This window comes from Epargyreus clarus, unplaced genomic scaffold (assembly GCF_041222505.1).
Source record: "Epargyreus clarus isolate Ecla_fem2 unplaced genomic scaffold, WU_Ecla_fem_2.2 ptg000016l, whole genome shotgun sequence".
Classification (NCBI taxonomy): Eukaryota; Metazoa; Arthropoda; class Insecta; order Lepidoptera; family Hesperiidae; genus Epargyreus; species Epargyreus clarus.
The window spans coordinates 2,172,437-2,197,949 of record NW_027332224.1 but is presented as its reverse complement, the minus strand read 5'-3'; the positions used below and the strand labels follow the sequence as shown (position 1 = coordinate 2,197,949).

Here is a 25,513-nt window from a genome sequence, read left to right as displayed (position 1 = left end):
ACCTATTTTGAATAAAAAAAATTGATTTGATTACTCACGTTGTTCATCATTATAACAACTGATAATTTGCAGTATGCACATAACTTTGAAAAATTAGAGGTGCGTGCCCCGGGATTGCATATCAGACCCTCGAACGAGGCAGATTTCCAACTCCAAGGCTATTTGATTAAGTATCATTTATACTTTTTTAAATATTCATGTTGTACATATAATCTTGAATTGTAACCGTTTGTTTCATAAATAGAGATAGTTTTTTGGTGGATGCCTACTGTTCTTAACCGTGTAGGCTCTATACTTAATAATTATTCAAACGGTCATCTTAGCCTCCTGAAAACCCTTAGAGACGGTGCTATTTTCATAGACAAGTAAGTATAGCGTCAGTCCCCTACGGACCTTACTTAGATTTAGATTTCTTAAAAGCCTTGTCACAGTCAATGTCAGTCTTCTGTCTTCTATCCACTCGAGTATGTACGTGAAGTTATCGATTGAGTACTTTGGGTGATTTTGAAGCTAAACCACGGTTTAACATAGATTATTAAACTTGTATGACGCGACATATAGCCCTGATTTTGGTGTCTTTTACAGACCTTTAGGGACCCTGACTTTTGGGCATTTATATTCCAATCCGAGTGCAGACATCACCGTCAGTACCCTGCCACAGCCACTGTCAGTTCCCTGTCGGGCTGAGCAGTAGCGCGTTGTCCTCTATCCGCTCCAGTGTGTATGTAGAGTTGTCCGGCAGATGGCGCACCACGTCATCTGTGAGACGAACTCGAGCGCCGTTCGGACCGGAGACCACTATCGTGTCGCAATCCTGTTGACAAATATTGATGCGTTAATATACCTGTATATTCTATATTCCTGATTAATAGTCGATCAATCCAATTTTTTGCTTACCAAAGATCGTAATTTAAAAATTTCTGCCTACTAGAAATTGTAAAGTTTAAGTCTTTGGTAGACAAAAATAGGATAGATTACACACAGCCTATACTTTGTCTGCTACTCAACCCTGTCTCAGACCATCAATCTGCTACAACTTCCCTATCGTATACATTCCATTATACCCTCACATCCTCTCTGCTGACAGTTACAACCCTTTTACTGCCTTATTTTCTTCGGACACCCTCACAGACTCCCTGTTAACATCTACAACACCACTGCCCTTTTCTCCCCTCACACACTCACAGACTACCTGCAGCCAGATATACCCCTCTCCCTTTTCCTGTACACTATCATTTCCTACCTATTTACAATATATTCCCTCGCTCTTCACCCACACATCCTCCCCAGTGCTTACACAGCCCATTGCTTCCGCACACCTTATCTGCTGCCTGCTACTAGCAACTTTGCCCTTCTACATCTCCTCTTCGCCAACTTATATCAACTTACTTCCCTCCCCCATCGGACAGTCACAAGCCCCCCCCACCTCCTACCCCTGTTTACCCCAGTCCCTGTCATACCCCCAGCTGTCACCCTGAAACTCCCCCTCGCCGGACAGCTCCCTTCACTGCCTACCGCTGCTCACCCGTCACCCCCAGCTCTCCCCTTCCTCAGCAGTCCCCCCCACCTCCTACCGCTGCTCATTCCAGTTGTACCCCCAGCTGTTCCCCACTCACACCCCCAGTTGTCCCCTTCCCCCTCTCCCCTAGCTCACCTGCACGTGTGCGGAGTGTAGAGCAGCGATGCGAGCGCGGAGCTCGATCGCACGACACGCGTGTAGGAACAGCGCGCAGTACACGCCGCCGCCGGCGACACGAACGTACAACGTCAGGCGGGGCTCGATGCGCCTGCGAATAATAATAAAAACTTATTGATACAATCATAGATCATCATCATCATCATCATCGACCCATCACTGTCCCACTACTGGGTACGGGTCTCCTCTCAGAATGAGAAGGATTAGGCCATAGTCCACCGCGCTGGACAAGTGCGTATTGGCCTTCACATACCTTTGACTTTTTTATAAATCTCTTAGGTATGTAGGTTCCTCGCGATATTTTCCTTCACCGTTTAAGCAAGTGATAATTAATTTCTAATACGCACATAAATTGAATTTGAAAAATCAGCAGTGTGCCTGGGATTTGAACCTCGGTCCCCTCGATCGAGAGACCGAGTTTCTTAACCACTAGGCTATCACTGCCTTCAATCATAGATAAATATAGATATCTCACCGCCTTGTAATTGAAGGAGCCAAAAATCATTTCAAGCAATACGGTGATAGGCCACAAAAATGACGTCATTCGCACCGATGAGCGTTACAGACAAGATGGCAGACTGCAGTATTTTATACTTTTATTTTCTAAAAATTCTAGTATTAGACGTTTGTCCACCGCCTCCGGCACCGAGCCAATACCGAAAACGAGATTATTTCGGGCAGATTTTAATTATGTCGTGACGGCGATAGTTTGTCCACCGCGCCCGATATCGCCGGATAAGTTTGTTCCAGCTGTCACGCGTGTGACGGCAGTGTATGGACAAGTTCAAACGTGTTTTATATTGCCGGCACATCGGCCCGTCAAAATCTCGGTGCCGACCTAGCGGTCACGCCGATTTACTTGAAATATCGGCGGCCGGGATGACGGTGCGGTGGACAAGCGGCTATAGTAAATGTATGTACGCTACTTCGGCGCCGTCATTAATTATAATTATCGATATCGGCTCGGTGACGGTGGCATTGGACAAACGGCGTTAAGTTATGAATGTAAAAATAATCATAAATTAATTTTAAACTCAACTCACTTGGCGTGCAGAGCGTTGTACAGGCGTATCCCGTCCGCGAGTCCACATATCTGGATTATGTCGTCACGGGACAACCTGCAAACAATAACATTAACTGAATAAATATAACAACAGGTGTAAAGGGTATAAGAGTCTATTTAACTGCTGGTAAGTAGCAATCTAGCGGGAAATTTAAAGAAAGTAGGATATTATGCTGTTTAGAGAATAAGGTATCATAAAATGGATTGTCAGAGAAAATAAAATGGAATTATTATTGAATCTTTTATTATATAAAATAGTCTTTCGGGAATAATGAGTCTACACATGTTACTACTCGTCAAGAGATGTCGCTGCTACCCCATCTATGGTTGAGGAGCTGTTTACCAACAGATGGACTGTCTCTTTTGCTACTCCCATATAAAAAAAATGGGTGGTGATTCATCACCCCATTTTCATGAAGAAGCTCCTCACCTAAGCAAGTCAGCACCGGAGAAGTTGGTGAATGTTGCAGCGTGCTGGCCGAAGCGTTGCTGAACCAACCACGTTTGGGTCTCGGACGATGTCGCATCCTTCGACAGACCGTTGTTCTGTAATCATTATTATTATTATAATCATTGGTATCATCATCAACCTATTAGTGCCCACTGCTGGGCACGGGTCTCCTATCAGAATAAGGATTAGGCCATAGTCCACCGCGCTGGTCAAGTTTGTCTGCATATTGGTAGACAAGCAATGGCAAATAATTATTATGGTACCTTGAAGATGGTAGATTTTTTTTATTTCTTATTCGAAAGTACCACCGCCACATCTATTTATTTCTGGTATAGTCTGCACCAAACTCCTGGACCGCTCTGAAGTTATTGCGCGCAAGATTAGTTAGCATCTACATCGTAACGTAAGGGCACACTAATGTATCCATGGGCGAGAGCGAGCAGCGGTGGGTGCCGGGGGGTCCCGCGCTGTTTTCGTCCCGGTAATATCTGCAATTTGCTATTGCGATGCGACTCGTTGCTATATTCGGAGCGGGTTAGCAGTTTGGTGCGGACAATAATAGCAGAGTTAAGTGCTGCTGTATTGCGGTTTCAACGTTATGGTATGATAGCGTAGGTTGCCTGGGAATCAATTACAAAATGGTATGCATTTTTTGATTTTGTACAGCTACATTGTTCATCTGTTTTTCATTTGATATTATTTGCTGGATGACATTTTAAATTGGAGGGATCTAAGTACAAAAGCTCTAAGATACACTTCATATTTTTAAAAAATATGTGTGTATTCTTAATTATTTGTCACATGTTTTATTGGTGAATGCAAAAGACATTTGCCCGTTATTTAAACAATCTATTAACTTGCATACTAAAATTCTAAACTCAACATTTGCAATTTCTCCCTCATTATGAAATTTGATAAGAAAAAAATTATATACATTCATTATTAATTACATGCGTTAGTATATTAACAAACCAGTAAATAAATAACTAAGTATATAAGTAAATTAGTGATAATATATACCTTATCCGGATCCTCGGCGGGTTGCGGCAGGTCAGGGAGGATGGCACCAGGCGAGTGGCACGGCGGAGTACCCACCTTTACGTCACCACCGCTGTAAACGACACGAGATCAGACGCCACTCTTGATATTAAATGCCACTTGCGTACCATGTGCATATCAAGTATTCTGCCTTACAATAGTGTTACTGTGTTCTAGTTTGAAGGGAATGATAAGAAAGACAAGGTCCTCAGGGGTAATGGTAAAAAAACTACTATATACTATATAATACTATATAAAAAACTAACTAGCTGACCCGGAAATGTTTGTACCGCCTCAGAATCTGTTTATCAAATATCATATAAAATATAGCCTATGTTACTCGTGGATAATGTAGCTTTCGAATGGTGAAAGAATTTTTAAAATCGGTCTCGTAGTTTTTGAGCCTATTCATTATAATCAATCAAACAAACAAAGATTTCCTCTTTATAATATTAGTATATAACAATATATTACATAATAACATGGACTATATAGATTACAAAAGTAAGGTGGTAGAACCCTTTGTGGTTCGACTCCGGCGGCACCGCCGTCACACCTATTTCTGTTATAACAGCAGTGTTAAGCGCTGCTGTGTTCTGGTTTGAAGGGTGTGGTAAGGGAGACATACTATTTTGAGGCATTCCAGTTTAGTCCTCTAGTGTGGCAACGCATCTGTGACTGAACTCAGGTAGGAATATAATCTGGGGTTGATTACAAATGTCCACGGGCGGTAGTAGCCGCTTACCATCAGGTAGGCTGGATGCTCTTCTGCAAGCCCTTATTAGACTCTTCTTAAACTAGAACACAATAGAGCTAAATACAGTTGTAATGAGGAAGATATATGAGACAGTGGTGCCTCTGAAACCGAATCTCCAAGGATTTTAACACCTTTAAAAACTTCATAATCTTCTTAACAAGTCTTGCGAAACAAAATGTTATTTATATTTATATTTGTGTAATATAATAAATGTAATACTCACTCTTGACAATATAGAGGCTTCATCTGATTGGATGAAGAAAGTATAGCTGAAAATTAAATATTTCAAATATTAGTATCGTCCATGTATTATAATCAATCTTATGAATATGAACAATAAACTTAGAAATATTAATTAAATGCTGAAATTTCAAATTTATTTCCTTTTCTTAAACTTTAATTAACTTACCAGGCTGTGATAAAACTGGCTTGTTGACCAATATCGGGCTTGTGACCGCTTTGGGTGCCACACTGGAACAATCAAATAAGTAATTTTAATACTATCTCTTACAATATCAAATAGGATTGCAGCTGAAATCAACGAAAGGCAAATTATCCCTAATAAGAAAAGCAGAAATGCCTCATATGTCTCTATTGCCCCTCTATTGTCCCTTCGAAAATAAAAAAAAGGTAGAGCACATGTGAGACAGTAAAGTGCCTCGGAGTGCTCTACCATCTTTCAACATCAATCCATTACTGTCCCACTGCTGGGAACGGGTCTCCTCTCATATTGACAAGGATTAGGCCATAGTCCACAGCGCTGGCCAAGTGTGTATTGGTAGACTTCACATACATTTGAGATTTTTTTTTTATAAATCTCTACCATCTCTATGAAAAAATCTTTATGATCTTTCAATTTTGGAAACTGATTAGATTTGTACATGAATTTCACAAGGAAGAATCTTACTAGTGGCAATGTAAGGCTCTGTTTACTCATTTTTATATACTAATATTATAAAGAGGAAAACTTTGTTTGTTTGTTTGATTGTAATGAATAGGCTCAAAAACTATTGGACCGATTTTAAAAATTCTTTCAAAATTCGAAAGCTACATTATCCACGAGTAACATAGGCTATATTTTATATGAAATATATTTGATAAATGGATTTTGAGGCGGTACAAAGTTTGCCGGGTCAGCTAGTTAATAATAAAACAAGCATACAAGCATGCAGTCCACCTAATGGTAAGTGGCCTGTCACTCATGGATATCTTTAACTAATCATATATAGTACAGGTTTCACAGGAAACCAATCACAGAAGAATTACCACCCCTGAGAACGTAAGTAGATAAATTAATGCTTGTATATCAACAGGATAGTCTAGTGGTTAAGAAACTCTGCCTTTTGATCGAGGGTTCTGAGGTTTAAATCTCAGGCAAGCACCTCTGATTTTTCAAAGTTATGTGCGTATTAGAAGTAATTATATAGCTAAACGGTGAAGGAAAACATTGTGAGAAAACTTGCATGCCTGAGAGATTTATAAAAAAAAACTCAAAGGTATGTAAAGTCTACCAATACACACTTGTCCAGCGCGGTGGACTATGGCTTAATTCTTCTCATTCTGAGAGGAGACCCATGCTCAGCAGTAAGACAGTAATGGTTTGATGATGATATGAATATAAAAAAAACCATTAACAGGAAGTGCATGTAGGACCATTAACTTTACAATTGTGCAAAGTATACTTAGTATGCATAGATTAGTAAAGATTACTCACTCCTAACTAGAAAATGTACCCAGTTTTGAGAATTGAAATAGTTGCGTAAAAAAGTTTTGCCATGTCTCCGTGCTAAAATATTTGAAATAATTATTTATTTATTATGTAAATTCATGTAAATTACGCAGTATTAGTTATTTATTCGTAAATTTTCTCTAAAAATGTTTTTATTTGTCAAGAATTCAAAAAAAGAACTTACGATAATAAGCCATTTGTGGCTTCATTCAATTTCAAGGCGGCGAAGTATCTTTACTAATCTATGTTAGTATGTTAAATTATCTAGTTAAATATCTAATCTAACACCATCAGTGTTGAGTATGTCCTATATGTAGCTTCCTACAATGTATCTAGTGGGTTATAGTTGCAATCATGTAATAATATAAACAACAAACCATTATAGCACCATAATTAGAAATATGATACCTATTGTATCATTTTCTAAATTATGGTGCTTAGCAGTGGTTAAGAAACTCGGCCTCTCGATCGAGGGGTCCGAGGTTCAAATCTCAGGCACGCTGATTTTCAGAGTTATGTGCGTATTAGAAATTAATTATCAGTTGCTTAAACGGTGAAAGTAAACATCGTAAGGAAACTGCATACCTGAGAAATTCATAAACAAATCTCAAAGGTATGTGAAGTCTACCAATACGCACTTGTCTAGCGCGGTGGACTATGGCCTAATCCTTCTCATTCTGAGAGGAGACCCGTAAGGAGCAGTGGGACAGTACTGGATTGATGATGAAGGTGCTATCTATACTAATATTATAAAGAGGAAAACTTGGTTTGTTTGTTTGATTGTAATGAATAGGCTCAAAAACTACTGAACCAATTTCAAAAATTCTTTCACCATTCGAAAGCTACATTATCCACGAGTAACATAGGCTATACTTTATATCAAATATATTTGATAAATGGATTTTGAGGCGGTACAAAGTTTGCCGGGTCAGCTAGTTAATAATAATACAAGCATACAAGCATGCAGTCCACCTAATGGTAAGTGGCCTGTCACTCATGGACATCTTTAACTAATCATATATAGTACAGGTTTCATCGGAAACCAATCACAGAAGAATTACCACCCCTGAGAACTATGATATGTAAGTAAGTACATAATATTAATGCTTGTACATCAACATGATAGTCTAGTGGTTAAGAAACTCTGCCTTTTGATCGAGGGTTCCAAGATTTAAATCACAGGCAAGCACCTCTGATTTTTCAAAGTTATGTGTGTATTACAAATTAATTATATAGCTAAACGGTGAAGGATAACATCATGAGAAAACTTGCATGCCTGAGAGATTTATAAAAAAAAACTCAAAGGTATGTGAAGTCTACCAATACGCACTTGTCCAGCGCGGTGGACTATGGCCTAATCCTTCTCATTCTGAGAGGAGACCGGTGCCCAGCAGTGAGACAGTAATGAGTTGATGATGATATAAATATAAACACACCATTAACAGGAAGTGTATGTAGGACCATTAACTTTACAATTGTACAAAGTATACTTAGTATGCATAGATTAGTAAAGATTACTCACTCCTAACTAGAAAATGTACCCAGTTTTGAGAATTGAAATACTTGCGTAAAAAAGTTTTGCCACGTCTCCGTGCTAACATATCCCTAAAATATTTGAAATAATTATTTATTTATTATGTAAATTCATGTAAATTACGCAGTATTAGCTATTTATTCGTAAATTTTCTCTAAAAATGTTTTTATTTGTCAAGAATTCATAAAAAGAACTTACTAATAAGATAATAAGCCATTTGTGGCTTTATTCAATTTCAAGGCGGCGAAGTATCTTTACTAATCTATGTTAGTATGTTAAATTATCTAGTTAAATATCTAATCTAACACCATCAGTGTTGAGTATGTCCTATATGTAGCTTCTTACAATGTATCGAGTGGGTTATAGTTGCAATCATGTAATAATATAAACAACACACCATTATAGCACCATAATTAGAAATATGATACCTACTGTATTATTTTTTAAATTATGGTGCTTAGCAGTGGTTAAGAAAATCGGGCTCTCGATTGAGGGGTCCGAGGTTCAAATCTCACGCACCTCTGATTTTTCAGAGTTATGTGCGTATTAGAAATTAATTATCAGTTGCTTAAACGGTGAAAGAAGACATTGTAAGGAAACTTGCATACCTGAGAAATTCATAAAAAAAATCTCAAAGGTATGTGAAGTCTACCAATACGCACTTGTCCAGCGCGGTGGACTATGGCCTAATTCTTCTCATTCTGAGAGGAGACCTGTAAGGAGCAGTGGGACAGTACTGGGTTGATGATGATGGTGCTATAATAAATATAATGAAATAAGGTACAAATTTTATTCAAAATTGATTTAACAGTTTAAGGTAGCTAAAGAGTGGACATGAAACCCTGTTACTATGCCTCTGCTGTGAGCCCGTTAGAGATGGGCAGAGGGTTTAAACCCGAAAATGGGTTTTTATTCGGGTATTTACTATTTTCATTCATATTTATCCTTTTTTAAGTGCAATTATTACTTTGATGATGATACTGTACTAAATATGCACTGTAAAAAGACATTTACAGCGCCAAAATGCCATTTTATCACGCCATTATAGAAGCAGACTTAAGTAAGAAGCGAATCAGCCTATGCTTTTGATGCAAATTTCAAACAATGTCCACGACCCGTTGTTATTCTAGAATATAATATCTTCTGGCCGCTATAACAACAAATACTAAAAATAAAAAAGCATCAAAATAAATGGGAGACGCCATACAAGGACCCGCTATTTTTCAGCATATTTCGCTTTATCTATTGAACCGTAATACGTGGACAGTACAAATTTCCACAAGACATTTACTTCTATGGTTGCTATGAAAAAATATATGACAATTGGGTGGTACGGAACCCTCGTTGTGTGAGCTGGATTTGTATCAAAAACATGTATGTTTCCTTGATAAAAAATAGTATATGTCGTCCTCTGACTACAGTATACAAAATATTTATTATAGGGTGAAATTTTGAAATGAGTCTTCAGGACTAAATCCTAAACTATAAGGATCAGCTAAAAAACCTGAAGAGACTATGCGATGATGGAATAATACAGGGTGTGATTTTTTTTTTAAAATGAACTCGGTCTATTCCCGGATTTTCAAAAAATCTAATGATGCAGTTTTAGTTTTTTCTCACAATTGGCCTCGTAACTCCTTTCAGTTTTTTTCAAACACCTATCTATGAAAAAATTACACTTTGGTATTTTAGACAAATATAACGACACCTTAACTGTTAAAATTTATCTAATCAGATCCTTATGTATTAAAAAAAATTTAGCAAAAAAATACAACCGACTTCTATGTCACTACAAAGTAAAATATAATTAAAATAAATGTTGGTTTAGTACATATTTCTGAAGTTGGTTAAAAAGATTTACAAACATACAAAATTTGAGCGAAAAACATAACCCTTCTGTGGCAGTCTGGTTAAAAAGTAGGTAAAACCTCAAAAATAAAACATTAAAAAATGTAAAAACGTTGAAAATACCATAGAAACTTCTAGTATATCTATTCAATAAATATTTGAACTATTTTTTAAAACTGTCTACAGATTTTATCAAATCATTTTTAAATACCCAAATAAATACCCTGTGGGAGGGTATAAACGGGTATTTATCGGGTTTAAACCCAGTACTGGGTTTAAACCGGGTGTTTTGTCTGTCACAGGGTTCTATCTCGTGAACCATAATCGATAGACACTTGTAACTTTTACAGTGTATGTATAATGGTGGCCGTAATAACAACAAATATTATAAATAAAAATCTTCAAAATAAACAGGGGTTGCCTTACAAAAATAGCTTATTTTCAGAAGTAGCAGCTGATTTTATACCCCCAAGGCCTAAGTGGAATTTTCTAAGTATGCCTCCCTTACCACACCCTTCATCAGAATACTGCAGTGCTACTCTGCTATTATAAGGTGAAAATTTGTGTGGCATTGGTGCATCTAGAGCCGAACCATGCAGGATTCTACCACCTTCAAGTTGTAAACATTTTTAATGTTTATCAACATTATTAATGGATATGCAACTGATGTGTTTATATCTAGGCTGGAGTATTGTTCCTGTTTTTCATTTTGTCTACTTGATTTTAAATTCGACAACTTGGTCTATCACTTTATTTTGGCAACAAATATGACGACAGAACCAACACTGTTCTGTTTTGTTTAATGTATAATAATATGTTGGTTGCTTGATAGTGAAGCTAGTCTTAAGTACACCTTTGGTAGTATTTTAAAAAGTTTAAAAAAGTATTTACATCGATCGCGAACGGTACGGCTTGACGTGAACGTTCGCCGCTCTGAGCCGCCTCGCTATCACCATGTACGTCTCCGGGTCGGCCTGGACTTCCACCTCCGCCTTCAGCAGGGAGAACCTCATCCGCCACCCGTTGGCCTCGACGCCGTGCAGCAGACGGGCCTTCAGCACGATCCCGCGGCCCAAGTGCCGTCCGCGTAGTCTCTGCTCTAGTACGAGCATAATCGTAGTCAGCTGTAGTCTTGTCTCTCCAGATTGAAGAATAGAAACGCCCCGGAAAGCACGCGGTACGCCAGCGCACCCCCGACCACCATAGCTGAGCCTCGGAACGCCACTACAACCATTGGTCTGCGCTTGTTCACACCGACGCGACTGAAACTACTGCGAACTACTACTGCTACTGCGTTCACTTATCCAACATCATTCGACCGCGCACCGATATAAGATCGCAACGAACCAGTAACGTGTTACGGGTTTCGGATGCAGGATAACACCGGTTTCGGTTCCGAATTGATGTCGACCGACGTTGAAAACAATCGAACGTGCACAATGACAAACGCGACGAACGGCGGAACGAAAACGACTGGCCGGAATGGCGTCTGATTGGTTGCGAGTGAAGCGCTCCGCGATCGGATGGAAACCGGTTCGAATCGGTTTGCGGGAGCCGCGGCCGGCTCGCAGTGGTGCATCGCGCTACGTCACTCAAATAGTGAGGCGACACGTTCTTTTATGTTATTATCGATTCGGTATTCACCGCTTGTTACGTACAAACATTGGACCCGCGTTACGCTCGATTACAAAATTCTATGCAACTCGGTCACGTAACAGGATAACGAAGTGAACGCGAGTGGCTAGGATATTTTTAGATTAAATCGCTCAATACCACCGTTTCATGAGTCAGACGAATCGGCAACGAACCGGATCCAATAATCGTTGGATGCAGTTTCGGCCAATTGAGTGTCAATTTGTTAGTAAACCTAACCGATCCGGTTTCAGCTATGGAATTGGCTTTATCGCTCGATACCACTTGACGGTAGCTCCGTCGAGCATCACTATAAATCACATTAATAGCGTTAAGGCGTCCGCAATGAGCGCGACCTTAGACAATAATATAGTAACAGTGTGAGGATTTTCTCCGCGTGTTTTTACGCACAAGTAAATACTTATTTTACGCTTTAAAACCTGCCATTTTCAATTTACAAGGGTTGCACAAAGCATTAAACCAGTTTTTTAATGTTTGCCTTTTGCCAAACGATAAAAATGTACCAATATGAGATTTTAAACCGTCAGAATTTTTGTAGTCATAAATTTTCACATCAAAGAGAGATTGCAACTACATTGTTTCAATATGTAAGTGGCTCGCAATATTGTCGTTTGTAACACATTTTGAAAAGTGAAGGTGACAGAACCGCTAAATTCTGGTTCGCTAAGCTGCTTATCTGTCTTGTTTCATATCGCGAGAACGGCCCCGATAGTTGTGTATTAAGGATTTCATGGATTTCAGTAGGATTCATGTGGAAAGTTTTGATTCAATATCTGTAATAAACCAAACATAATTGGCATAAAAAGGCAATTATGTAATCGCAGTGATGTTTTTTTTTTTTAATTAAATTAATTTAGTTATAGGATCTCGAGTTATAGGAGTTCGAGGATAGGTTTTTAAGTCGCCATAATGTACGCTACTCAATAAATATTCATTTCATACCATTTACAGGAATATATGAAACTTTCTTGATTTCTTTAGATATTAAATAAGCTCGGAATCAAAGAAAAATATATTGATATTTATATAGAAGTCTTCGTATTTAACATAGCCAAATTCTTAGTTCTCGCAAAAGATTCTGGTCCTTCGAGCCAGATATAGACATGGAATATTATTTTAGAAGTAACAAATGAACTTATTAGAACCGATTTCTAAAAATAATAATAAATAAACATATTCCTTTTAAAATGTTAATCAGTAACCAGATTCAAATAGAAAAGTAGACTTGATGTTGCTGTCTTTGAGAAATAAGGCTGCTCGCTCATTATTCAAAATACCTTCGCCCTATATTACATGCTTCAAAACAGTTCAGTAACGTTACATTGTAATGCAGAAATAAGTGTGTTAGCAGCCCACCAAACAACCGACATCACAAGACTGGAGAGTGGTAACTGCCAACTAATTTCACCGAGAGGTGCGATCGCCACCCGTTCGAGCTGGTTCGCGCCACCTTCGAACGACATTCGCTAAATTCTACTGTACTCGTATGTTGATATGTTGAACAATGTTTGCATGCCAATTGTTTTTGCACAATGTACGTAAATTCATCTTTTTTACACTTTTGTTTGTCAAAGATCGGTCGTTATTCAAAGTCATTTGCATCATTTGCACAAGGACGGATTTGTCTTTTTGCATGATTTATTAATTTCTTCGTAGGAGAAGACGTACGTACCTGAGATATTTTGGAGCAATAAGTAATTTTTGTAAGCCTTTTGTCTTTACGTGATCACCGTTTTAATTTTATTGTTTTTTATTTACTCTGTGTTTTTCCAAGGAAATGTTAAACAGCTATGAAATTTCTTTAACAGGTATTAGGTATTATATATCTACCTTAACACACATTTATGACACACACATCATCATCATCATCAGAATAGTCGCTAAAAGGTGAAACCGGCTGATGCGGTGACACTGAGTCATATTGGATCCTAATTACTACATATTACTACTACAATCATATTTTCAGTGACAATTTACCAGTCCATGACCAAAGATACAATTCCAAAACATCAATTACCACTTGATGTTGGTGGTTGTACACGAAAGTCTCGTAATTTTCCAGTCACACTTTCAAAGCATCTCAGTACCACACGCTAACCATTGTCTGCAAGCCTCAACCCATTTAGCTAGGCGGGTCGTTGACTGTGACCGTCTTGTGTGACGAGTGTACGTCACTCGTCATTATGTGGTTGAAACACTTGGGTTATCAAGAACAGGTAGTTTGTTTACATTGTCTAGGTACTTAGGTAGTACGCGACGGCGTATGAAAAATTCTTGTTTGTTATTAGTAACAGACAGAAGTATACAATTTTGAACGTATGAATTTGACCTGGACATTTGGACACAATATGGACATGACAGAGTAGTTGTGTGATATTTTTCTTTTTTTTTATAATATAGGAGTAGCAGACGAGCATACAGTCCACCTGCTGGTAAGTGGCTACTGCCGCCCATGGACATCTGTAATCAACCCCAGATAGAATTAGATATTCCTACCTGAGGTCGGCCACAGATGCGCCGCTACCCCTGAGGACTAAGCTGAACGCCTCGGAAAAGTCTGTCTCCCTTACAACACCCTTCAAACCGGAACACAGCAGCGCCTCACACTGCTGTTATTAGGTAGAAATAGGTGTGACGGTGGTGCCGCCGGAGTCGAACCACAAAGGGTTCTACCACCTTCAAAATTGTGATAGTATAGCGGTTAGAAATTCAAAAAAGTTCGCAAGAGTGTGAAGTCTACCAATCTGCATGACTGCAGACTGAGAGGACTCCAAACCACTGAACAACTTCCTATTCATCGTTACACCACCGAATGGGATGTGTCACTCCGCCCCCATTTTCATATACCGAGTTGGCTATATTTAGAACGGCCGGATTCGCCCGTTTCCGAAGGATAACCCGTTCGCGTCGGTTCTGACAATCCGATTGCTCTGACCGTAGCACTGTTATTGTGTAATGTTACTGGTTTGTTTGAATTGACCTAAGTTCCTGTGTCGGTTATGTCTAGAGAGGGATCACTTATCTGAAACGTTTTGACCGGAAGAAGAGATCTGGAGGGAACAATGATAATAATTGGAGATACGTTGAGGATGGCGGCATCACGACTGCATTTTTACAGCTCTATTTGAAGGGGATAGTAAACATATTTATATATATGAGAGATAACTCCTATCTAATTTGAATTTGAAGGCAGATGTACATAAAATGCATAACAGTTGCCAATTTCAAAAAACACTAACGACCAACCAGATTAAAGGCAGACAACGTACACTGATTTCAAACATTGTATATATATATATAAACTTTCTGCATCCGTGACTCAATAATAGAAATTCAGAAAAAAGCGGAGAAGAAAAAAATCTTCTTTAAAATTGTCTCTATACTATAAATTTCGTGTGACGTTCACATGAACATACACAAACACAACTTTACATTACACAGCACGCACATACATACACACATACGCACATTACATAACTGTATGTACCTGTTACTTATATATCTTATTGGGACAAGATCAAACCCGGAACCGTCCGCAGATCGGTACAATTACAACGCAAGTCATCAAAAAAACGTCTTAACTAGAACAAATTACCAATACTCTTCCTACAGGCCTACGATCACCCACAAACAATTGCCTACATAATCCACATCATTAACATCCATTACAAAGTGTTTAGTAATGTTTCAAGGTTCTTGGCATCGAATCTACGTTTCACTGACTGTAAACCATCTAGATACAACAATATTATACAGATAAGATACATGAAGGTAAATACCCGATTTATTTTTGAATCGATAATCCAGCAATACGAGTGTTGTAAAGGATTTACGGAAATATAGAAGCAGCAATAAAACATCATGTATTCCACCAGTGTGATGATAAGGTGGTACTGACGAACATAAAGATCTTTTTTTTTATATTTATACCTACACCACGTCGCCACCGTCGCCTATGGACATTTGCAACACCAGAGGAGTCGCCAATGCATCACCGGCTTTGGAGGAGAGCTCTTTTTACACCTTTTTTGAAGAGCCCCATGTCATAGCGCTCCGGGAATACCTCAGAAGGAAGTAATCAATCCCAGTTAAGATAAGATAAGATTCCTACCTGGTGTTGGCCACAGGTACCTTACTACCCTTGAAGATTAAGCTGGAAAGCCTCGGAAAAGTATGTCTCCCTTACCACACCGTATACTACACGTATGTTTATAAATTAAAACTGCGTAAGTTCACGCGAATTTCTATTTTTACTTACAAAAGATAATACTTGCAAAAGTAAGACTGACACACTGTAACATACAGTATATACACCACATATATATACAGTATACACCATGTCTCTCTGTCTACCTTTGACATCATGCAAATCAAAGTAACGTAAGCTTTGGTGCTTTTTACTCATAAAGATTTGCACTCATCCTTCCTTTATCATGGATATCATTATGAATAATAATTGAAAAATAAAAGCGAAACATAAATCAAATTAATTCATTATTTAGATATAAATCTATCGAGAATTGATAACGTAAGTCTTCAAATCCTTACTAATATTATAAATCCGAAAGTAACTCTGTCTGTCTGTCTGTCTGTCTGGTTGTCTTTTCTTCACGCCTAAACCACTGAACCGATTTTAATGAAATTTTGTACAAAGATAGTCTGAGACCCGAGAACGGACATAGGATAGTTATTATCCCGGAAATCCCACGGGAACTAGGGATGGCGATCTAAGATCGATTAATCGGAGAATCGATCTTTTGGACCAAAAAGTCGATTATTTTAATCGATATCCTTACTAATCCTTACTAATATTATAAATGCGAACGTAACTCTGTCTGTCTGTCTGTCTGTATGTCTCTTCTTCACGCCTAAACCACTGAACCGATTTTCATGAAATTCTGTACAAAGGTAGTATGAGAACCTAGAATGGACATAGGATAGTTTTTATCCCAGAAATCCCACAGGAACTAGGGATAGCGATCTTAGATCTATTAATCAGAGAAACGATCTTTTTGACCAAAAAAGTCGATTTCTTTAATCGGTCTCCGGTAATGGATTCTACCTACGTTTGTGAGTCTTTTGGCATACTCTAAATAACGGTTGCAACATTATATTTGTTTATATAGATTTATTGGGATTATAATAGGGATGGCAATTCTTACCGGAAAAGATCGATGTTTGAATCGATTCGAATCGAAGTGCAATAAATCGATTCACAAAAAATCGAGGTCCTAAGAATCGTTCTATCTTCGATATTTTTTCGAGGATAGCGAAAAAAAAGGTTATCAGGATCAAACAAGCACTGAAATTATGTATCCGTCAGCAAATCCTTACTTCCTTACTAATCCTTACTAATATTATAAATGTGGAATTAACTCTGTCTGTCTCTTCTTCACGGCTACACCACTGAACCGATTTGAATGGAATTTTGTACAAAGATAGTCTGAGACCCGAGGTAGGACATAGGATAGTTTTTATCTCGGAAATCCCACCAGAACGGACTCCAGTAATGGATCGATTCAGTGAATCGATCTTTCAACCCAGAAGATTGAAATTCGATTTTCGATTTTACCTACAGTTACTTTACTTATCCATTAGTTGATCATCTATCTATTTATATAAAAATGAATATTTGTCTATATACATTTTATAGAATCGGAAACTATGCATTTCATCAAGTGATGATCTTTTGTAGAGTTGTTGTCCAAGAGCCCACTAAGGTTTGGGAGTTGGTAAGACTAAATTTCGACAGATGGCACCACTGTCATTCCAATGAAAGTACGAATTTTCTGTTTTATGTATGTCATATAATATCTTTAAAATGCGGGCGAAGCCGCGGGCACCACTAGTAATTGAATAAAGCCAAAATAGCTTGTAAACATAATGCTTTTATTATGCTCTTATTTTAAGCGCGAAACCCACCTTAATTTCTTTAACGCTCACCATTAAAAACAATACTCCCACCGCCTAATAAAAAGATACTAAACTAAAAATAAAAATAAACGGTGAATGTGAACCAATGTCATCTAAAACGAACGACAATTGAACAATAAGACTCAATTGTCGTAGGGCTCCGAATTAGAGCCGACGGACCAAAACACCGGATGTGGGTCCATCACTACGTTCTAAATTTAAACTAAGTATGATGATAGTGATGGGACGCAAATTGACATTGCGGTTAAAACCGGTAAAATTGGTCATTATTTTCAAAGGTCTGAAAGGATTTAACTTGAAAATGACTTAATCAATTTTGGCGTGAGTTTCTTTCAATGGTAGGACCACACAGTCTTTTAGTTTTTAGTATTTAGACATTTTTTTTTTGTGTAAAAAAACAGTAAATTATCAAGTAATGCATGTTTCACATTTAAAGAAAGTGATAAATAAAGAATACGGATTTTTTACCACTAGGTACCTTATATTCTCACTTTTACTTCTCACTGCATTTTATAAGGTGCCTCATTTTAAGCAGGGTTATGTGTAAATTTGACCTCTATAGAGTCCCCCTCGGCGCTTTGTAAATTATTCCGAGATCTCTAAAGGAACGCAATCCTCTAAGCGCGTTACCCTGTCCGGCTCTGTCCAGATGAGCATGACGCTCGCCACACCGTCTGGTGCGTACGTTATACGACCACACATACCGCCGATCTTATTTAGCATCTGGCAACAGTGTAACAACTTCCTCTAAACAGATCTACCAACAAGTCGCCCAACAGTGTCGTACGGTCATACGATCATACGCCTCCAATACGCGTGTCATTCGTGAATAGAATCTAGTAAACACCAGTGCACTGGTCTAATCCGGAGCCCTTCGGCCGCAATTAACGTGCCGCGCTCAATTGTACTCGTTATTCACTTGACATTCGTGCGTGACGACAATGGCCGATGATTTGTTCACAACTGTTTCTTTGTTGGCTTTTTATAGAATGAAAGTCGAGAGAGTGGGAACTCTGCTGTTGCCACGCCTATTTCTGCTATACACGTTTATGTACTAGGAAGATATGACAATGTTTTTGTGCATTTACGACTTACACTCTGAGAACCAGCGATAACTAGTCTATATATGATTTTTATTATGATGGCCACGTTCCTCAGCTGACCTTTGTTATGAAGGTAGAATTTTTTATGGTTCTTTGGTAAGGAAACCCCCGCTAGATTTATTTCTGTTTAATATATACAAATTGGAATTGTTTCTATTATGGTTTGAAGGATGTTGTAAAGCGGATTTTTCAACGTGCGGCGATGAAACTTAGTTCTTAAGGGCTGAAAAATATCTATAAAGGTCTTCGGGAATTATTCATTTTTGAGGTCGTATGTACGTACGTACGATAATAAATACTTTAAAATTTACATCTATTACACAAAAAAACAAATTCAAACCTGTTTTAAACAAAACCAAAATTCTCAGAGAAAACATTTACATACTAACAATGCGATATGTTATAACAAAAAAATCCTGAAACAGCTCAAAGACAATTAATATGGAAACTATGAAACCCGTAGAACAACCTCAATAAATTAATTGATATGTGTTGTTGCTTAGTGCCAATTAAACGGTAGGTACGTGCCGTTAATTGCGGTCGAGATCAGTACGAGGTCGAATGCTGTCTGTTTAGATTTTAATGTAACAGTGCCTCTATGTCATTTCAGAAGCTGTTATGGATATAAATTGTAGGAATCATCGCGTTCGTATATGATCGCACTGTTTCGATTTCATTATTTACGCAATTTTATGTCTGTGTTAGGAGTTTCTTTCGCCGCTTCTTCTCCATAACGAAACACCTTGTGAAGTGGTGGTAGTTCTATTGACATTCAAAAAGTGATCTGTATAGAACCTATTTTGAATAAAACATTTTGATTTGATTTGATTTAAGCCACTGCTGGGCAGGCACTGATAGTTTAGTGGTCTAAACTCGGCCTCTCGATCGAAGAGTCCGTGGTTCAAATTCCACCTCTGATTTATCAGTTATGTGCGTATTAGAAAATCATTATGACGTGCTTTAACGGTGCAGGAAAACCTCTTAAGGAAACTTGCATATATACTTGCGACATCTTTAAAAAAAATCTCAAAAGTATGTGAGGTCAACGCAGTGGACTACGGCCTAATCCTTCTCATTCTGGGAGGAGATCCGTGCTCAGCAAAATAACGGGTTGACAACGACAATGACTAGGCATGGGCCTTTCAGAATGGGAATTCACGGTGCAGTTTTCAGACCCTTTCGCGCACGCATTCGGTACAGCTGTTTTACTTCAAAACACACGAGACCGCGGTTTTATATAAAACCAGCTGACACGGCAAATTTTGTACCGCCTCATAATCTATTTATCAAATATATTTCATATAAAATATAGCCTATGTTACTCGTGGATAATGTAGCTTTCGAATGGCGAAAGAATTTTTAAAATCGGTCCAGTAGTTTTTGAGCCTATTCATTACAATCAAAGAAACAAACAAAGTTTTCCTCTTTATAATATTAGTATAGATAACTCAAATAACTTACTACGTAGTGGTAGCAGAGAACATGCGATCAGCTTCAATTTCTACTTGTGGTTAGTTACACAAATGTGACGATAGCAACCACACGATTCTAGTTTTATTCGATAAAATAATATAAATAATATTTCTGTATTATTTCATAAGATTTCAGGAGAAAGCGTACATTCTAATTCATTATTCCTCTTTATTACTAACTAGCTGACCCGGCAAACTTTGTACCGCCTCATAATCTATTTATCAAATATATTTCATATAAAATATAGCCTATGTTACTCGTGGATAATGTAGCTTTTGAATGGTGAAAGAATTTTTAAGATCGGTCCAGTAGTTTTTGAGCCTCTTCATTACAATCAAACAAACAAAGTTTTCCTCTTTATAATATTAGTAAACACAACGCCGTCTTAAATTAAACCACTCATGAAATTGAGAAAGAACGAGAATAAATGAAAAAATGTAAACACGAATAAATCTACAAAGAAAGAATATAACTCGTACGTCAAGAAAACTACGATACCGTTAATCGATTTTACGTCATAATAAACAAACGGTACAACACTCAACACTAGTGACGTAACCCCGTATGACTAGTGGTGCGCATATCGATATTATGCATCATAATGGCAGATAATTCCTTGTTCAAGAGTTATACAATTAACATAATATTACTACTTATATGTCACGGTAATCTTGATGAGCGATTGTTTTGATTTATGCACGTTATTTATAAAATATTACATAACAGAATAATATTCTATGGAAGTGACAAGGAGTGAGGAAAATAGATTATCTAGTCTGTTATTGTATTATTTACAAAAAAATAAATACAAGAAATGGCAAATGCCCGTGGGATAGAAGTCAGCTGCTCACTAAAATCTTATATAACGAAGAAGATTCTATGTGAAAAACCCGAATAGGTAGAAATTAAGTTCTAATCTAGAAGAATTATTTAAAAAAAAAACAACCAGACTCCTTTAAAATAGCGCCTGCGTCATGTCCACAATTTAGACGATGATGATGAATTTATATTTCTCTTTCTGGGTCTGGGTGTTTGTGTATTTGTCTCTGTGTGTGTGACCATAGCATCCACGATACAGGGAATCTTAGTGTGGGGCCGTGAGTGTAGAAAGCGTTTTATATATTAAAATGTAAAAATCTTATGCGTGACAAAAAAATAAAGATACATTCAAACATAAAACCATAAGACGTGACCGGGTAAAAAATTCAAAAAAATACATTGATAGAATACTGAAGAAAACCAAAAAAATTACTAAACCAATAATCATTATGTTTACGAAATGTGAAGGCATTTGAAATTCTCAGACCAATTTAACAATTGAATCTGAGCACAGACTCTTTATTAACACTCATGAAGTCACGCTGTCTCGACTGACGATTAATTGATTCAATTATCATTCTAGTTGCTCCACTGTCACAAAAGCCAAAAAAATATCACAGTTGATTCAACAATAGATGATTTTTTAATCAAAGATTTTTAGCATTAGCAAACTCGTATTTAAACACAATGTTATCAAGATAAATAGCTTCACAAGGAGATTCCCTGCTTCTGTAAAAGGTCTATCTAAGACCAAACAGAGACAATCGTCCTATGGGCGATAACACATATGACTTACTTTTCCCGAACCAGAATGCTACTGTTTAATAGTAAAATGATAATATTACAAATACAAAAGTAGAAATAAAAAATACAACTATTCCATTTTGGATACATATTAACAAGGTAGAGCTCGTTTCCTTTAATACATTCTAGAGAGTAGCTGGAAAATCCCAGGTTGTATCTAGAAAACTAGTTCTTGCATAACGATTTTATTATAATATAGGAGTAGCAGTAGTTGAATACAGTCCACCTGGTGGTAATTGGGTGCTGCTGCCCATGGACATCTGTAATCAACCCCAGATAGGATTAGATATTCTATACCTGAGGTCAGCCTCAGATGCGCCGCTACCCCTGAGGACTAAGCTGGAACGCCTAGGAAAAGTCTGTCTCCCTTACTACACCCTTCAAACCGGAACACAGCAGCGCTTAACACTGATGTTATTAGGTAGAAATAGGTGTGGCGGTGGTGCCGCTGGAGTCGAACCACAAAGTGTTCTACCACCTTCAGATTGAAAAACAACAACAAAGTAGCAGTTACATAGTAGTTCATAACGTAATCGTAAAGACCTAAAAAGGAACAAACAAATTTGTGTACGACAGTACACGAGTAGTTAATGCCGCGCCGTCTCAAGTATCATCTGACGTTCAATTGGTGCAATTACTCTATTTCGGTTTGTGACTTAAGCGAAGAAGCTGGAACGCTCTGATTGCACATGCGTTCACGTGATGGAGACAAATTGGTAGAAATGATCTAATGACATGCCGCTTGAAGGAGTCTAGAGTTTTCTAAATTGAAATACAATGTAAGTAATAGAAATAAACGTCGACAATTTTGGTTCATTTTTAATTTAATAGTAACATTTTTAACGTGTTTTTATTATTAACTACTTTTAAAATTATTGGTTAAACGAGGTTCAGCGTAATGTTACCATTAGTATTAAAAATATATGCAAAATATACATATACAAATATGATATTTACACAAGTATTCAAAAACATGATATCGAAATACAACCTTGTATAAAAAATGATCGACTATTTTATTACTTTTGCGGACAACACTAAAAAATTTCGTTTGCCTAGAGTACTTACTAACCATTTTTTAGGAGACCGTTATATAAATCAAATACTTACCGTAAAAAAAAATAATGATAGCTCAGCTCACCTATGCTGTTAGGTCAATGCAATTACTTTATAATTATTATTTACACTCGTTTTGTGTATATTAATTATAATTATTCTTGTTTGCTAGAATTGATGTAGTCTTTCAACAACAAAAAATAGAATTCGACAATAACGCTAGAATAGAGTCGATAGACTCTAAAATAACCTTACTTTTTTGGTGGAAAAAAATCATAAAAGTTGGTTTCTAGGCAGTTTCTAAGATTATTCCTAAAATAGCGATACGTAATTTATTTATTAAGATATTTTCATTTAATGAATTAAAATCACTAATCTACATACTATGTCCACAGTAAAAAAAATACCGGTAAAATACACAGAAGAATATCGACACGTTTGACACAACACTATTTTATTTTATTATTCCTGAAAAATAAACACAACACTATTTTAATGGCGGCTAAATTATGGCGCGAATTTAACTTAAATATGGCGTTCGTAAAACACGTAAAACGTTTGAAAATATTGTGATCAATGTAAAAATACGACTGAACAATTGCAATGCAATGCAATTTTCACGCAAATATAAAATTCTTTCGTAATAATTTGCATGGATTTTAAAATAAAATAAAGAAATTTATCGTTATAAATATTTTGCAATATAAAATATTATATAACGAGCTGTGTCTAACTTCGCTTGGATTCTGAAATAACGTCAATTGTATAACGCCATATGAACGCCATCTATCATGGTCCCGAAGCACACCGGTAAGCTAAAAATCTCCTTATGCAATGTTAGAAAAATTACTTCTGATTTTAAATTGCAATAACTTTAGATAGAGTTTTTTTTTTATAATATAGGAGTAGCAGACGAGCATGCCGTGCACCTGATGGTAACTGGCTACTGCCGCCCATGGACATCTGTAATCAACTCCAGATAGAGACGATATCAAACATACAAACAGACGAAAAATCTTAAGTCGGTCGAAATTGCTATTATTACTTATTGTCATTTTCTTTAACTAAATTTTTGCAAATATAGTCGATGTCGATTCTCGTGTCACAATGTTAATTGCCGTACTCCTCCGAAACAGCTTTACCGATTTTCACCAAATTTTATATGCATATTCAGTAGGTCTGAGAATGGTTTACTATCTATTTTTCATGCCAAGTGATAAGGGTTGTTCACCCTTAACATTTTTTTATTTATATGGCAACACAATGTTTGCCGGGTTATTATGTATCGATGTTTACACGTATTATATGACTTAACCCAATACTTTTAATAAAGACAATGTTTCAAATTTATGAATATGAGTGGCGCCATCTACATTAACAATATTTAATTAGATTGGAGTATCAAACGAGCATGCAGTCCACCTGATGGTAACCACTGCCGTATGCACATCTGTACCTAACTCAATAGAATAGGTTCTACCTGAAGCGGATCAAGCATTGCCACGAAAGGACTAAGGTGATCATCACATATGTAAGTTAGTTATAGTCCGCGCCAAACTGCTAGTCCGCTCTGAAGTTGTTGCGAGCAGGTGTAATCATACAATTTGCTATGGCGACGCGATTCATTTATATATTCAGTGCGGACTAGCAGTTTGACGCGGACAATAGTAACATAATTGAAGGTAGACTTACCACATTTCTGGTGAGTACGGCGGCGAGGTGGTCACCAGCGGTGGTGGCATCAGAGCATCATTTGACAACTGTTGACAAACAAACAAATTAATGAAATAAAATAAATTATTACGATCATATTGATGACAAGCTGACCCGGCAAACTTTGTACCGCCTCAAATATATTTCATGTAAAATATAGCCTACGTTACTCGTGGATAATGTAGCTTTCGAATGGTAAAAGATTTTTAAAATCGGTCCAGTAGTTTTTGAGCCTATTCATTACAATCAAACACACAAACAAAGTTTTCCTCTTTATAATATTAGTTTGCCGGGTCAGCTAGTGCTATATAAATACGTACAGTGGTGAGCACAGTAGCGTCGCAACCAGGTTGGTACTTGTCGAGGTCGGAGCGAGGCCTCCGCATCACTTTCTCTCTGTCCTGTTTGTGCTTGCGGTCAGCACCTTTCAGTTTGAACACCTGTGGCCAAAAATATTTATATAAATCTATTTCTATTTTATATACTATACAAACATAAAAGAAAAATCCTTATAAAATAATAGCACAAGAAAAAAAAAATTAACAAAAAAATAAAACCGACTTCTATGTCACTACAAAGTAAAAAATAATTGAAATAAATGTTCAGGTAAATAAAATGACTTCAGAAATATGTACTAAACCAACATATATTTCAATTATTTTTTACTTTGTAGTGACATAGAAGTCGGTTTTATTTTTTTGTTAAAATTTTTTTTTCACCCTTTTTAGTGATGATATGCTAACGTTTGTATTAATATTATGTAAAATTGTATAAAGGTGATCATGAATAAAGGTAAGGTCTGAATTCATACGGATTGGACCCACCCGCTCGCAAGGCGCTGC

At 37.2% G+C, this 25,513-nt stretch overlaps 1 protein-coding gene across 1 annotated transcript in view; it reads right to left on the bottom strand.

Moving 5' to 3' along the window:
• Positions 1-426: 426 nt before the first annotated feature.
• Positions 427-25,513, bottom strand: part of gem (transcription factor CP2 like gemini) — a 56,881-nt gene continuing 31,794 nt past the window's right edge. The window contains exons 11-19 of the mRNA XM_073081579.1: positions 24,992-25,111; positions 24,651-24,718; positions 5,415-5,476; positions 5,229-5,274; positions 4,231-4,321; positions 3,190-3,305; positions 2,740-2,814; positions 1,655-1,787; positions 427-814 (exon numbers count right to left, since the gene is read on the bottom strand). Coding sequence (XP_072937680.1) covers positions 668-814; positions 1,655-1,787; positions 2,740-2,814; positions 3,190-3,305; positions 4,231-4,321; positions 5,229-5,274; positions 5,415-5,476; positions 24,651-24,718; positions 24,992-25,111 — 858 coding nt within the window. The 3' untranslated portion in view covers positions 427-667. The remainder of the gene's footprint in view (positions 815-1,654; positions 1,788-2,739; positions 2,815-3,189; positions 3,306-4,230; positions 4,322-5,228; positions 5,275-5,414; positions 5,477-24,650; positions 24,719-24,991; positions 25,112-25,513) is intronic.